Source organism: Notolabrus celidotus, chromosome 21, assembly GCF_009762535.1.
Source record: "Notolabrus celidotus isolate fNotCel1 chromosome 21, fNotCel1.pri, whole genome shotgun sequence".
Taxonomy (NCBI): Eukaryota; Metazoa; Chordata; class Actinopteri; order Labriformes; family Labridae; genus Notolabrus; species Notolabrus celidotus.
Window position 1 is genome coordinate 4,373,626 of NC_048292.1, and position 12,698 is coordinate 4,386,323.

General features: G+C 40.6%; 1 protein-coding gene across 3 annotated transcripts in view; it reads right to left on the reverse strand.

Moving 5' to 3' along the window:
* Window positions 1-7,024: 7,024 nt before the first annotated feature.
* Window positions 7,025-12,698, reverse strand: part of lin7a (lin-7 homolog A (C. elegans)) — a 66,918-nt gene continuing 61,244 nt past the window's right edge. For all 3 annotated transcript variants that reach the window (XM_034674213.1, XM_034674216.1, XM_034674214.1), the window contains one exon: window positions 7,025-8,903. In XM_034674213.1, coding sequence (XP_034530104.1) covers window positions 8,876-8,903 — 28 coding nt within the window. In that variant the 3' untranslated portion in view covers window positions 7,025-8,875. The remainder of the gene's footprint in view (window positions 8,904-12,698) is intronic.

Consider the following 12,698-nt stretch of genomic DNA (forward strand, 5'->3'; position numbering starts at 1 on the left):
AATCCCAGTGTTATTTCGTACAATAGTTTTTGTTTTTCTTTAACACACATGAACAAGAACATCCCTCCCTCCCCCCTCCCTCTCCCTCCCGCAAACCTGTTGCACAGTGAGACAGACAAGTAGAAACATACATATATATACATGATATCCACAGTGACAACCAGTAAGGGCCGATAAGTTTAAAAGAACAGTCATAATAATAATGTAAAATATAATCAAAATAAATTAAGATAACTTAGGTAAAAAGAAAAAAATAAGTGCAAATAGAAATGTTTTGTGCAAAGTAGTTGTGCAGATACACAAAGTTGCTATGTGTAGCTCAAGCTACCACCGAGAGCGGTGGGAGTTGACTGCTCACGCCTTGGATGACAGCATGCTTGGACTAGGTTCATGTGGGGCCAATTGGCCGGCAGACGGGCCGAAGTGAGTTCAATTTAAGGACACTTCTTGGGCAGGAAGAAACCTTTTTTACCTTATCCCCTTCTACTCAACGTGTGCTTGCTTCTGCCGTGCCCTTGTCTAATTCCATGTACAGCCTGGGGTCAAGATCAGCTCGGCAGGATAACGCTGAGACGGAACCCCCCATCCTGAGTCTCCTTCTGCTGGGCCACACGACGCACAACTAACTCAATAAATGTTCAAACTTATATCCTTGTGTGGTGTGGTCCTTGCTAGTGAAAGATTACATTTGTATGCAAAATTCTTGCATTAAAGTTGAATTAGGAAAACAGTAGAAAATAGAAATGCAGAGCTTAAAAGTGCAGTTTGTTCCTTGCTGTAAAAATAAACAAGTTCATAATTTTGATGAAGTTTTAAAACTGAGACAACATAGGGAGTTGTGATGCTAATTTAGTGAAAGCTGGACCTTGATCGTGTACAAAAAAGACTGAGAAATCTTCATTTTCTTCTATTTTATATGGAAACTCAGATTTTTATGTTGATACAGTCTTAATGTGTTGTTTCTATTTAAGCCATCAACAGGTTCCTACAACCCCCACATGCATGGTTGTACAGTTATATTTCTTTATGTGTATTGTGTTAATTTTTATATTCCTGTATTTTTCATCTTTGCACAGTTTTCTTCCTCCTCTGGATGAAGCTCAAAGAGTATAACTTCCTCTGATCTCCTGTAACTGTGAATCATCGTGGGCGTACCTTCAGCAGCTTACATGTCGCTGCATATGACACCCTGAATGTCACCCATGTCATTTTCAAGTTTGTGATTCATGAACGGCTCACACACCGAGCCTGCAGCGTCAACACAAAACTACAAGTTCACTCCAAGGTTGTTCAAGTTTGTTATGAAATGAGAAGAAATTAAAAACACACAGATGATTCTAATTCTGATTTTACTGATTCAGTCATCTGATTCACCTCCTGAAAGAATCCACATTATTAATAAGGTATCATAACTCAAAGGCAGCCATTCCTGCAGTACCCACAGTGACCACTGGGTGGTGGTGTTTGACACATCCCTCATTCTGACACTTGTCATATTCATCAGCCTCTGTGTCGGGCTTTTAATGATCAATATAAATGAGCAGGTGTAATCCTCAGGGAGCTATTTACTCTCTCTAAGAAATCACTCAGCGCTGTCTCTTGAATAAATTTCCTCACATTTCAGCTGATCTCATAATGAATGTTTAACTGAGGTCTTTGGAGAGTTTAATGTGCCCTCCAGCTGAATCTGCCATGTTGTACACTTTTCTTACCGAGGGGGCCACAGAGAGGGGAATGAAAATGATATAATAATGTTTAAACTGTTAGTAATGCTCATTAAGTTCACAGAATACCTGACTGTGTGTTCAGTAAAATACAGAAAATGTTATTGTTTTTATTCCTTACATTTCACACTCATCACCTTCCTCATGCATCACATGAGGGACACATCTTTAAAACCTGACAGTGAGAGTCACAAGAGCACCATTGAAAGGCTGGTTATGGTTCATATTTGTATCTTATGTTGATACCAAACATAAGTGAGGTAAAGGTGTGTCGGAGTAACCCCAAGATGAGACTTCAGGCTGCTTTAAAAGGCCTCGTTCAAAAAGTCAGATGAGACTTACATAAGAGGGGCGTGACATTTGCTCGAATTGTGACATCACCGATTGGTGAATCTCCTTAAAAGTGCAAAATAAACACAATAAATATCTAACACTAACATCCTGCTCTCCTCTTTGCTGCAGGGGATTTTTTTTTGTCTCTTCCGAAACTCTCCAGGTCAGATTTGAGGTCCAAATCAAACGGCCATATTTCATATTTTGTCATTTTAAATAAATAAATAAACATATGTTTGTAGCAAGGCAACAGTGGAGGAGGCTTCTAGAAAGTTGGATTCCAGAATGTTGGGCAGTGGGATTTCTGGAGAGTTGGGTCCCAGAATGGTGAGAGGGCTGGAGAGTTTGGTTCTGGAATGCTGGGTTGAAGGATTCTTGGAGAGTTGGGTTCCAGAATGCTGGGTTGGGCGGGTTCTTGGCGAGTTTGGTTCCAGAATGCTGGGTTGGGGGGGTTCTTGTAGAGTTGGGTTCCAGACTGCTGGGTTGGGGGGGTTCTTGTAGAGTTTGGTTCCAGACTGCTGGGTTGGAGGGGTTCTTGGAGAGTTTGGTTCCAGAATGCTGGGTTGGGGGGGGGGGGTTCTTGGAGAGTTGGGTTCCAGAATGCTGAATTGGAGGGGTTCTTGGAGAGTTTGGTTCCAGAATGCTGGGTTGGGAGGGTTCTTGGAGAGTTGGGTTCCAGAATGCTGGGTTGGGGGGGGGGGGGGGGGTTCTTGTAGAGTTGGGTTCCAGAATGCTGGGTTGGGGGGGTTCTTGTAGAGTTGGGTTCCAGAATGCTGGGTTGGGAGGGTTCTTGGAGAGTTGGGTTCCAGAATGCTGGGTTGGGAGGGTTCTTGGAGAGTTGGGTTCCAGAATGCTGGGTTGGGGGGGGGGGGTTCTTGTAGAGTTGGGTTCCAGAATGTTGGGTTGGGGAGGGGGGGGGGGGGGTTCTTGTAGAGTTGGGTTCCAGAATGTTGGGTTGGGGGGGTTCTTGGAGAGTTTGGTTCCAGAATGCTGGGTTGGGGGGGTTCTTGGAGAGTTTGGTTCCAGAATGCTGGGTTGGGGGGGTTCTTGGAGAGTTTGGTTCCAGAATGCTGGGTTGGGGATTATTGGAGAGTTTGGTTCCAGAATGCTGGGTTGGGGGGGTTCTTGGAGAGTTTAGTTCAAGAATGCTGGTTTGGAGGGCGTCTTGGAGAGTTGGGTTCCAGACTGCTGGGTTGGGGGTTCTTGGAGAGTTGGGTTCCAGAATGCTGGGTTGGGGGTTCTTGGAGAGTTGGGTTCCAGAATGCTGGGTTGTGGGGTTCTTGGAGAGTTGGGTTCCAGAATGCTGGGTTGGGGGTTCTTGGAGAGTTGGGTTCCAGACTGGTGGGTTGGGGGGGTTCTTGGAGAGTTGGGTTCCAGAATTCTGGGTTGGGAGGGTTCTTGGAGAGTTGGGTTCCAGAATGCTGGGTTGGGGGGGGGGGGTTCTTGTAGAGTTGGGTTCCAGAATGTTGGGTTGGGGAGGGGGGGGGGGGGGGGTTCTTGTAGAGTTGGGTTCCAGAATGTTGGGTTGGGGGGGTTCTTGGAGAGTTTGGTTCCAGAATGCTGGGTTGGGGGGGTTCTTGGAGAGTTTGGTTCCAGAATGCTGGGTTGGGGGGGTTCTTGGAGAGTTTGGTTCCAGAATGCTGGGTTGGGGATTATTGGAGAGTTTGGTTCCAGAATGCTGGGTTGGGGGGGTTCTTGGAGAGTTTAGTTCAAGAATGCTGGTTTGGAGGGCGTCTTGGAGAGTTGGGTTCCAGACTGCTGGGTTGGGGGTTCTTGGAGAGTTGGGTTCCAGAATGCTGGGTTGGGGGTTCTTGGAGAGTTGGGTTCCAGAATGCTGGGTTGTGGGGTTCTTGGAGAGTTGGGTTCCAGAATGCTGGGTTGGGGGTTCTTGGAGAGTTGGGTTCCAGACTGGTGGGTTGGGGGTTCTTGGAGAGTTGGGTTCCAGAATGCTGGGTTGTGGGATTCTTAAAGAGACAGTAGCTGAACTGAAGCGTTTCAGACAGAGGCTGAAATGAAGGTTTTCAAAGACAGCAGTCTGAGATCTTTCAGAGCATTTGAGCTTTAATCATGGAAAGCTATTACAGAGCTGTCAGAGCTATCTTTAAATGAACTGTCAGTTAATGCTATGTATTTACCACCATAGGGAAAGGCACAGGAATGTAACATCTTTTAGATATGTTCATGTTCGTAGTTAAAGATTAAAACATGGGGTAAAAATGCATTAAGTGCAAACATACTTAATGCCACGCCCTGTCAGTGCCCCAAAAGGTCTGGCTCCACCCCTGGCTTGTTGGAAAGAGTAAGCAAAAAGTCAAGTTGACATTAAAGTTCAGTTGAGGTGGTCTCCTGAATCAGACATAACGTACATAAAGTGATTTCAATGTTGAAGGCATGGGGAGTTTTAGCGCACTATCTTCTATTCCAGGGCACAGAGGTGAGACGTAGATGAAGAGTGTTTTCACACCTTTAAAATAAGAGAACGTGTTAATTAGAGTAAATATAGTTTCAGGATAGTTTCCTCATCTGTTCCATAACTGTAGCTTGTGTATTATTAAAGACTAACACTTGATCTGCAGCACAGTCACTGTTTAACATCCTGAGGAGGCGTTACATTCTGATTCCTGATTAATAGCCGTGGACACAGGTGAGGGATTTGTCACCTGTCACCTGCTCTGTTGACTTCAGTTGGTGTGGGTTCTGCTTATTTCTCTGAGGAGCTGGTTGTCAGCGGAGAACAGCTCTGACAGGATTTTATTACACAAACAGCTCGTACAACATGCTGAAGAAACACTCCTGTTTGAGTTTAATATCCTCTGCTTACAACAGTCTCCTGGTTTCAGTGTCTGCTCTTTGTATTGAGCTAACAAAGGTTCATCGACTTTCTGTTCCAGGTCCTAAAACACGAGCGGGCCTTCAGAGGGACATTTCTGTACACCGGGTTTAATCACCTTACCTTCGCAGCGACTCTCAGATCAATTAAGACACAATCACTGACAAGCTGTTCTTCATTTAGACCTATTCCACCTGCTACAATATTATCGCCAGCACAGTAATTAAAACAGACAGTAATTATTCTCCAGCTCGGCCGACTGTGAGCTTTGAGTTCAGCTTTATATTCTACAATTCTAATCATACACACAGTGAATGATTGTGAACGATGACTGTACAGAGCTTTATACCTGTATCTGTTTTGCATGTTATACAACTATTTGCATACCACAAGCCATCTTAACCTGCTAACCAATAGCTAGCTCTGCACCTGCCTGCATATAGGAAGCTATATCTCTACTCACCTGCAGCTGGTTTTATACCTATACACCTGCTTATAGCTGACTTTGAGATATACCTTTAGCTAGCTTTACACCTGCCAACAGTTTGATGGATAAACATGTATCTACCTTCAGCTAGCTTGTTAGCTTACCTGTCTACCTCTTGCTAGCTACATCTATATACCTATTTGTAGGAAACCCTAAAACTGCCTTTCCGTAGCAATCTTTATAGCGAAATATCAAGAGCTAACTATAGACCTACCATTCAAACATGCCCTCATATAGCTAGCTAGCTTTACACCTGTTAGATAGATATGTTTATCAATCTAAAGCTAGCTACATTAACTACTTTTTGATAACCCTATAACTTATATCCTGTGGGAAGCTCTATTGCTATATAAAGCTAACTTAAACCATTAGCTAGCTTTGCTTTTACATATAATAACTATCTATAGCTAGTTTCAGTAGCAGGCCTTACAACTAAAATACTGTAGCTAGCTTTAAACCTCCCCAGCTAGCTTGTTTACTAGCCTATAGCTTTATGCTTGCTTACATTTAGATAGATATTTACCTCCATTTAGCTACAGCTATTTTTATATATGTTTAACTGCTAAAGATTGTCTTTAAAGGTAGGCATATACAAAGCTAGCTTCACCTTCAGACAGATAAATATATATCTGTAGTCAATCTTATGCCATTTGCCTTATATCTAAAGCTAACCTTATACCTCCCTTTCTACACTCAAAAAAAGCAACATGGTGTCTGTTTTATCAACATAAGTATAACATGTAGCCTCTTCTATATTAATTCATGTTTAATGTTTAAACATTTTTAAATCATGTAGTTTTAACATGAGATGTAAACTCCTTTAAACTGCAAGATTGCTTTACGTCAACTCCAACCTAAAGTAAAATCCAGTCAGCAATACCTCTAGGTTTACCTAAATCACTATAACTAGCTTCACGTGTATACTTCGAGCATTAAACTTACCAACCTATACTTAGCTTGCTTCCAAAAAATAGCTAGCTTTATATCTGCTTGCTTTTGGCGAGGTTAGTATCTTAAGGTTAACACCTTATGTTTAATCTAGTGTTATTATTTATATCTTATAGCTAGCTGTTTGGCTTTTATATCCACTAGATGAAGATAGTCTGTATTTCTTTGTCAACCTCACATGATGTTAGCTTTCTGGTTTAATAAAGCTAAGAGGTTTGTCCTTTCTTATTGATCGCAGATGCATTCATTGACTTGGTAAATGCTGATCTCTATGAATAGCTGACTTTTAAAAAAGCTACTGAAGACCAGTGACTCTTTCACCAGCTCTGTATACGTTGTGTCCTAAGTTTGGGTGTAAAGTCCACATACTTTGAAAGTAGTTAGTTAACTTAAGTTGTGTGATTGGTTGAGGCATGTTTCATCTTAACTAGTAGGCCGTAACGTCCAAATGTCAAACTAGGCTACATTTGTTTGAACGTACTCACAGCTGATGCAACAGGCTACTGAATATGGGCAGAAAACAGCCGGAGGGTTCTGAAGTTGTGTTTTCAACCAGTTTCTCCGTATGAATTATTTCTCCTGTGTGCAACCAAACAGCCTTCAAAAACAAGCTTCAACTACATGCAGAAGCGTGTTTACAGACTCTAATAAATGATGCTATTTGAGACATTCGTGGGATGTGAAGGAAGGGACGACGAAGAATTCACTGTACACAAGCACATAGATTTATTTATACAAATATAGTATGTATAACAATTGCATATCAACAGTTTGTTTTCTTTTTTTAAACCTTTACGGTAAGTACAGGACCATCAGCTTCAAAAATGTCAATTAAGAAAGAGTACCTGTGATTTAAAATACAAAAAGGGATCTGTTGTATTGAGATGTTCCGCTTGGGGACTGAATTTTAAACATCCTTTAAATGAACCCGAGCACAGAGGCGACTTAAAGCCACGTCACCTCAGTGCTCACAGGTCATTCAGGTCATGTGTTATGCATGTGAAGAATTAGCTCTGCTGGTCTTGTGCAGTCAGATGTAACATAGATCAGGACAGTTTCATTTTCACCAACGTATCCATGATGCAATTTAAAGAAACGATCTGCAACTTTTTTATGAAAATGCAAATTTAAAACTTCATGACAGCTTTTCTTTCTTATCATGCAGCTTCTTCTGCATCCAGTAAGTTTATGCTTTAAGTAGTCAGGGATAAACAGAAGAAGAAAAAAAAGCACTGTAACTCATATAAAGAAAAGAGCGCCACCTACAGTAAAAGAACAGAAACACAACATCAGTAACAACTAGGTCAACGAATTAATCAGCGCAAAATAAAAACCAAGCAAAAGTAAAGGAGGAGCACGTAGCACCAAAGATGGAGGCGTTAGTAGAAGTAAAGAGACCAGGTGAGTTACAGCTTCAGCTCTGCTGCTGGGTCCAAAAAGAAACAAGAAAAAAAAAACACAGGTACAGAGAATGATTGTCGAAACAGAAAAGGACGGATCTACTAAATCACTAAATATCAGCTGTGGTTGAATGAATATACTTTAAATAATCACAATAAAAGCATACTTAATATGTAAAAGGAACAATAAAACTTTATGTTAAACTCTGATCTCATAAACTATAAAATAGATTAATCTGGATATAAATTATTCTTCTATATTTGGGTTAAAATCTGTTCAAATGAAAGTGGTGACATTCTGTTTGTGTCAGGACATGCTCAGCTCTTCTTAGTGTTGAAATCTCATTAACATATATTTTCTGGTAAATCTAGAAGCTTAAAAAGTCTGCAAATAATGGTCGTTATTGCACATTAATTGTTGGTGCCACCTGCAAATGAATAATCTCTTTAAATGGCACAGAGGATGCGGACACAGAAGCTGCCTCACAGGACACAAGACCAACTTTTCTTTACAGTGATTTACATCTGATGCCGTAATAAACTCCGTCTACATACGCACGGATCCGATCATGAGTTCAGTGAGTGAAATGTCAAAACAGAACAGTGTGTGTTATTGCTAAACCTACAAGATACAAAATCTCTCCTGCTACAATATAGAAGGTAAAAAAGAGTTCACGTTTATCCAAAACAGGACGCACAAAGAGAGAAATCAATGGTCATTCATACAAAGACACAAGCACCAAGTTGAGGAATCAATAGAAACACCACTGTACAAATGATATCTATGGCAAGAAAGTGGCAATTAAAAATGGACTTTGTAAACAAAAACAACAAACACACAAAAAAGGGAGTTTCAGTAAGAGTCACACCCAAGAGAACAACTTAGAAAAGGGAAGTTAGAATGAACGACCTTCAGTGCTGAACTCAGCGTTCTTCTTCTTCTTCTTCTTCTTCAAAGCACCGGTTTCAGGACAAACGGCTCTCTGTGTTTCTGCTCAGTAATCGGTGGAACACTGGAAGGGAGAACGTGAGTCAAAGAGTCCTCTACTCGTTGGGTTTTTTTTTCCTCCACGGCAGAGAAAAATGGGTTCCTTTGGGGATCCTCGGCACACACGGATGGTCTTTGAGATCCACCTTTTTCCTCTCTTCTTCTTCACTCCTTCTTCTTCTTTTGGAACATCCTGCAGATCACAAAAAAATAGAGACAAATACTGAGAGCGGTGCCTCAGAGCTCCCTGACAGTTCAGACGGAGAAACTCTGCTGGATTTTTTTAGGTTTATCAAGCAAATTCTGTCTTGCCAGAGGATTTTACTGAGTTATCGCCCGACTGAGAGTTTCCCACCGGAGCTTTAAGCACGGAGCGAACAGACTGATCTGATTCTTTAGCTAAATATTTGTTTGCTTATTACATTTTCTTTCTCTCTGTCAAAGCCATGCTCTTATACTCTTAACACAAACACATAGAGATAGTGTCATCACTTCTCCCCTCTTAGACTCATCTTACATCATCTACAAGGACATATTTCTGCAACCAATATTGCTTTTATGGCACTACATTGTCTGCTCTCTTTGTCCTTTATATCACTTTTTATATTGTTTGGTGTCCCATTAATAAAAAAGGACAAAAAGATTATAAAACATGACCTTGTAAATTGGTTAAAGAGGCACCTCTCTTTGCAGCAATCGCAAATCTGCCCTCACCCGGCAGGACAGGATTAAATCACAAAGAGATTTTGTCAAGGACTTTTAATTTGAACAGGGTGTTTTAAAGTCCTATAAAATCCTCCTTAGTTTGTTGCCAAATCGTACTTTGAAAAGCACGTTATTGTAGAGTCAACCCCATGCTGATTTTGCAGGGACTTTTAATTTGAAGGGTAAGAATGATTCCTGTAAAACTCTTTCAATGTGCAGCTACTGCTTTTAATTTGAAGAGTTTGAACAGAGCAGCAAAACATCCTGTAAAAAAAACCCAAAAAACAAGAGTTATCAGAGACTTTTAATTTGAAAGGTTTTAACAGGGTGCTTTAAACTCCTTTAAATCTTCCTTATTTGTTACCAAATCTTATTTTGAAAAGCATGTTACTGTAAAATCAACCCTATCTCGAATTTCCAGAGACTTTTAATTTGAAAGGTAAGAACAAATAGTCCTGTAAAACCCTTTGAATGTGCAGCACATGCTTTTAATTTGAAGAGTTTGAGCAGAGCAGCAAATTATCCTGTAAAAAATATATCAAGATTTATCAGAGACTTTTATTTTGAAAGATTTTAAAAGGGTGTTTTAAACTCCTATGGTTGTTGCCAAATCTTACTTTGTAAAGCACGTTATTGTAAAGTCAACCCTATGTTGATTTTGCAGGGACTTTTATTTTGAAGGGTAAGAGTGAGTCCTGTACATTAAGAAGCTTTTAATTTGAAGAGTTTGAGCAGATCAGGAACACATCCTGTAAAAATTAATAAATCATGATTTAAGTGAGACTTTTATTTTGAAGGGAGTAAGAAAGGTATTCCAAGTTTCCGTAAAAGCCTGTGTGGATTTAGTAGGGGCTTTAAATCTTACATGTAAATGATGGCCTTATAAAAGTTTATTTATTCAGCAGAGATTTTTAATTGTAGTGTAAAAACAGAGCATAAGTCTGCAGAGACTCTTATTTTGAAGGGTCAAACACAGCGTTGTAACATGCATTTATCTGACTTGTGATTTTGAAAGCCAAAAGAGGTTTTGTGTGAAGTAACATCGTTCAGGTAGAATTTGTTAATCTAATTTTGAAAGGTGACATTCTTCCTTTCAATAAGAGGTCTCTAAACCAAGACTTCCTGTAAGTCCTGTTGTAGGTCCTGACCCCCACCTGAGAAGGTAAGCAGTGTGTGAGCTGAGTTTGCTCTTGATGTTTGTGTTTTATGAGACATATGATGACTTTAAGAGAGTGTAAAGTAAATGTAATAACTTTTACAGCCTGATTTTTATACATGTACTCAACAGGAGAGGTGTGTGTGTTTGTTAGATCTGTGTGTGTTGCAGGGCTGCTGTCTGCTTGATTTGAAGAGACAGCAGTGGTCAGTATAAGGAGCGTGTCTGTGTTCATTGTGTCACAGAGACCTGAAACAGGCCCTGTGTATGCTTTGTTGTGGTGGCACATATCCGTGGTTATATTGATCTGGAGCTGCTACCTGGATCCAAACTGCTGACAGACGAACCCTTGAGACTACAACACAACACAGTGCTGAGTTACTCCAGGACACACAGGCTGTAAATAAGAGGGTGACACATTTTCTAAGCGAGTCAGTAAATTTTGATGGCGTGTGAAATCAAATTAACACCAGCAGTTTATGTTTACTCACGGCGTGTACGGTAGAACAAATAGATCTGAAAATACTCTTAAAGCCCGACGTCAACTCTCGTTTACTCTCAGAGGAGCTTTTCAACACATCTCTGGTGTTCATGCTGAACAAACCAGCATGTAATCTGAATCTGATTTGATTATTACACTTTAAGAATAACAAACACAGTGTGTGAAACATTTCTGGGCTCATTAGAAATTAATTTCAGCTTGTTTCGTCAATGTTTTCTGTCTTCTATCTTAAAAAAAAGCTCTTTTTAATTAAAAAAGAACTGAGGACAGCTAAGTGGAAAGAGTGCATAGAAGATCTATTTCTACATATCTTAATTCTGATCATGCTGTTGTTGACAAGCGGTGGTGCAAAATATCTATGCGTTATATTATTGTTCTGACTCATGCAATATAACTACATCATATCCCTGGTGCTAAAATATTGCGCGACTCTGAATGGATTTTCCTCCGAATTTGACTCACTGTGTCGTTATTTAATGCCCCCTCTTAGTCGCACTAGTGACACTATTTCTGCACTTCACCTTTTAAGGCATTTTGCATTCTTAAGCCGATCAGAAATCAAGATGTCTCTCAGTATCATACCCTTTCGTTTTGTTCTATATTGCGTCATTTTACCAAGCAATAACCTCCAGTCTTAAAATATAAAGCCCATACGGAAGTGCTAAAAACTGCAGTTCATTGAGCGTCCACTTGAGGCTGGCTGCAGAAACACCACAAACCACATACACACCAAGGGAGAGGTTCTGTTGGCTGGTGGTGAGGCTTTCAGCAGTGTGTCTGCCCCCTGGTGGCTGGCTGCAGTATAGGTCAAAAAATCTGTCTCCCCCATTCATTTGAATGGGGGAGCAGTCAAACTTTAAAAAATAAATACAGGTCGTACGAATGTTTCTCACATCCGTATGCTGTGGTGATATGTAGTTACTATTTGACTGTTTTGTGATCAAGGCCTCTTTTTCCTGAAAAGTTTATTTTTCGTTACTTATTAGAGTTTAAAAAACGGGGTTTTACTTCCTGTTTCCTTTGATTCACAGCCGCCGTAGAGTGAAACTTCAAAGGGGACACAGCGTCTTGTGACGTCACGCTGTAGGGCGGAGCTTGTTACAGTGGCTTCACAGGCTCTGGCTGCACAATGGCTGCGCCCAGGAGAGGGATTTTTTGGCTTCAGAACCGTACAATGGGAAGAGGCGGAGCAACGCTGTCCATTTTTATTTACAGTCTATGATACACACCTATTCAAAAAAGACGATCTTTGCAGCATTAATAAACATGTTTACAGCCTGGTACAAAAAATGGTTTAGGTCTGAGTAACTAATTTCTCCATCGGCACACACTGTACCGAATTGAATTTTTTTATAACTTGTTATTTTCGAAGATATCAAACTTACAAATTTTGCCCAAATAAGGGCTTGTCTGACTTGATTGACAAGTGGACACCTGGTAGCTGTTAGCGAAAAAGCTCAAACCTGCCTCTTTACCTCACACTAGCTCGGACGGAGTTTGGTTGTGTTCAGCATTTCCAATATGGCTGCCTCTGACGATTGGCTTCAAAACAGTGCTTCAGGAACAGATGGGTGACATCATGAAGACTATGTCAAATTTTTGTACAGTATGTGGCTGTATCGGGT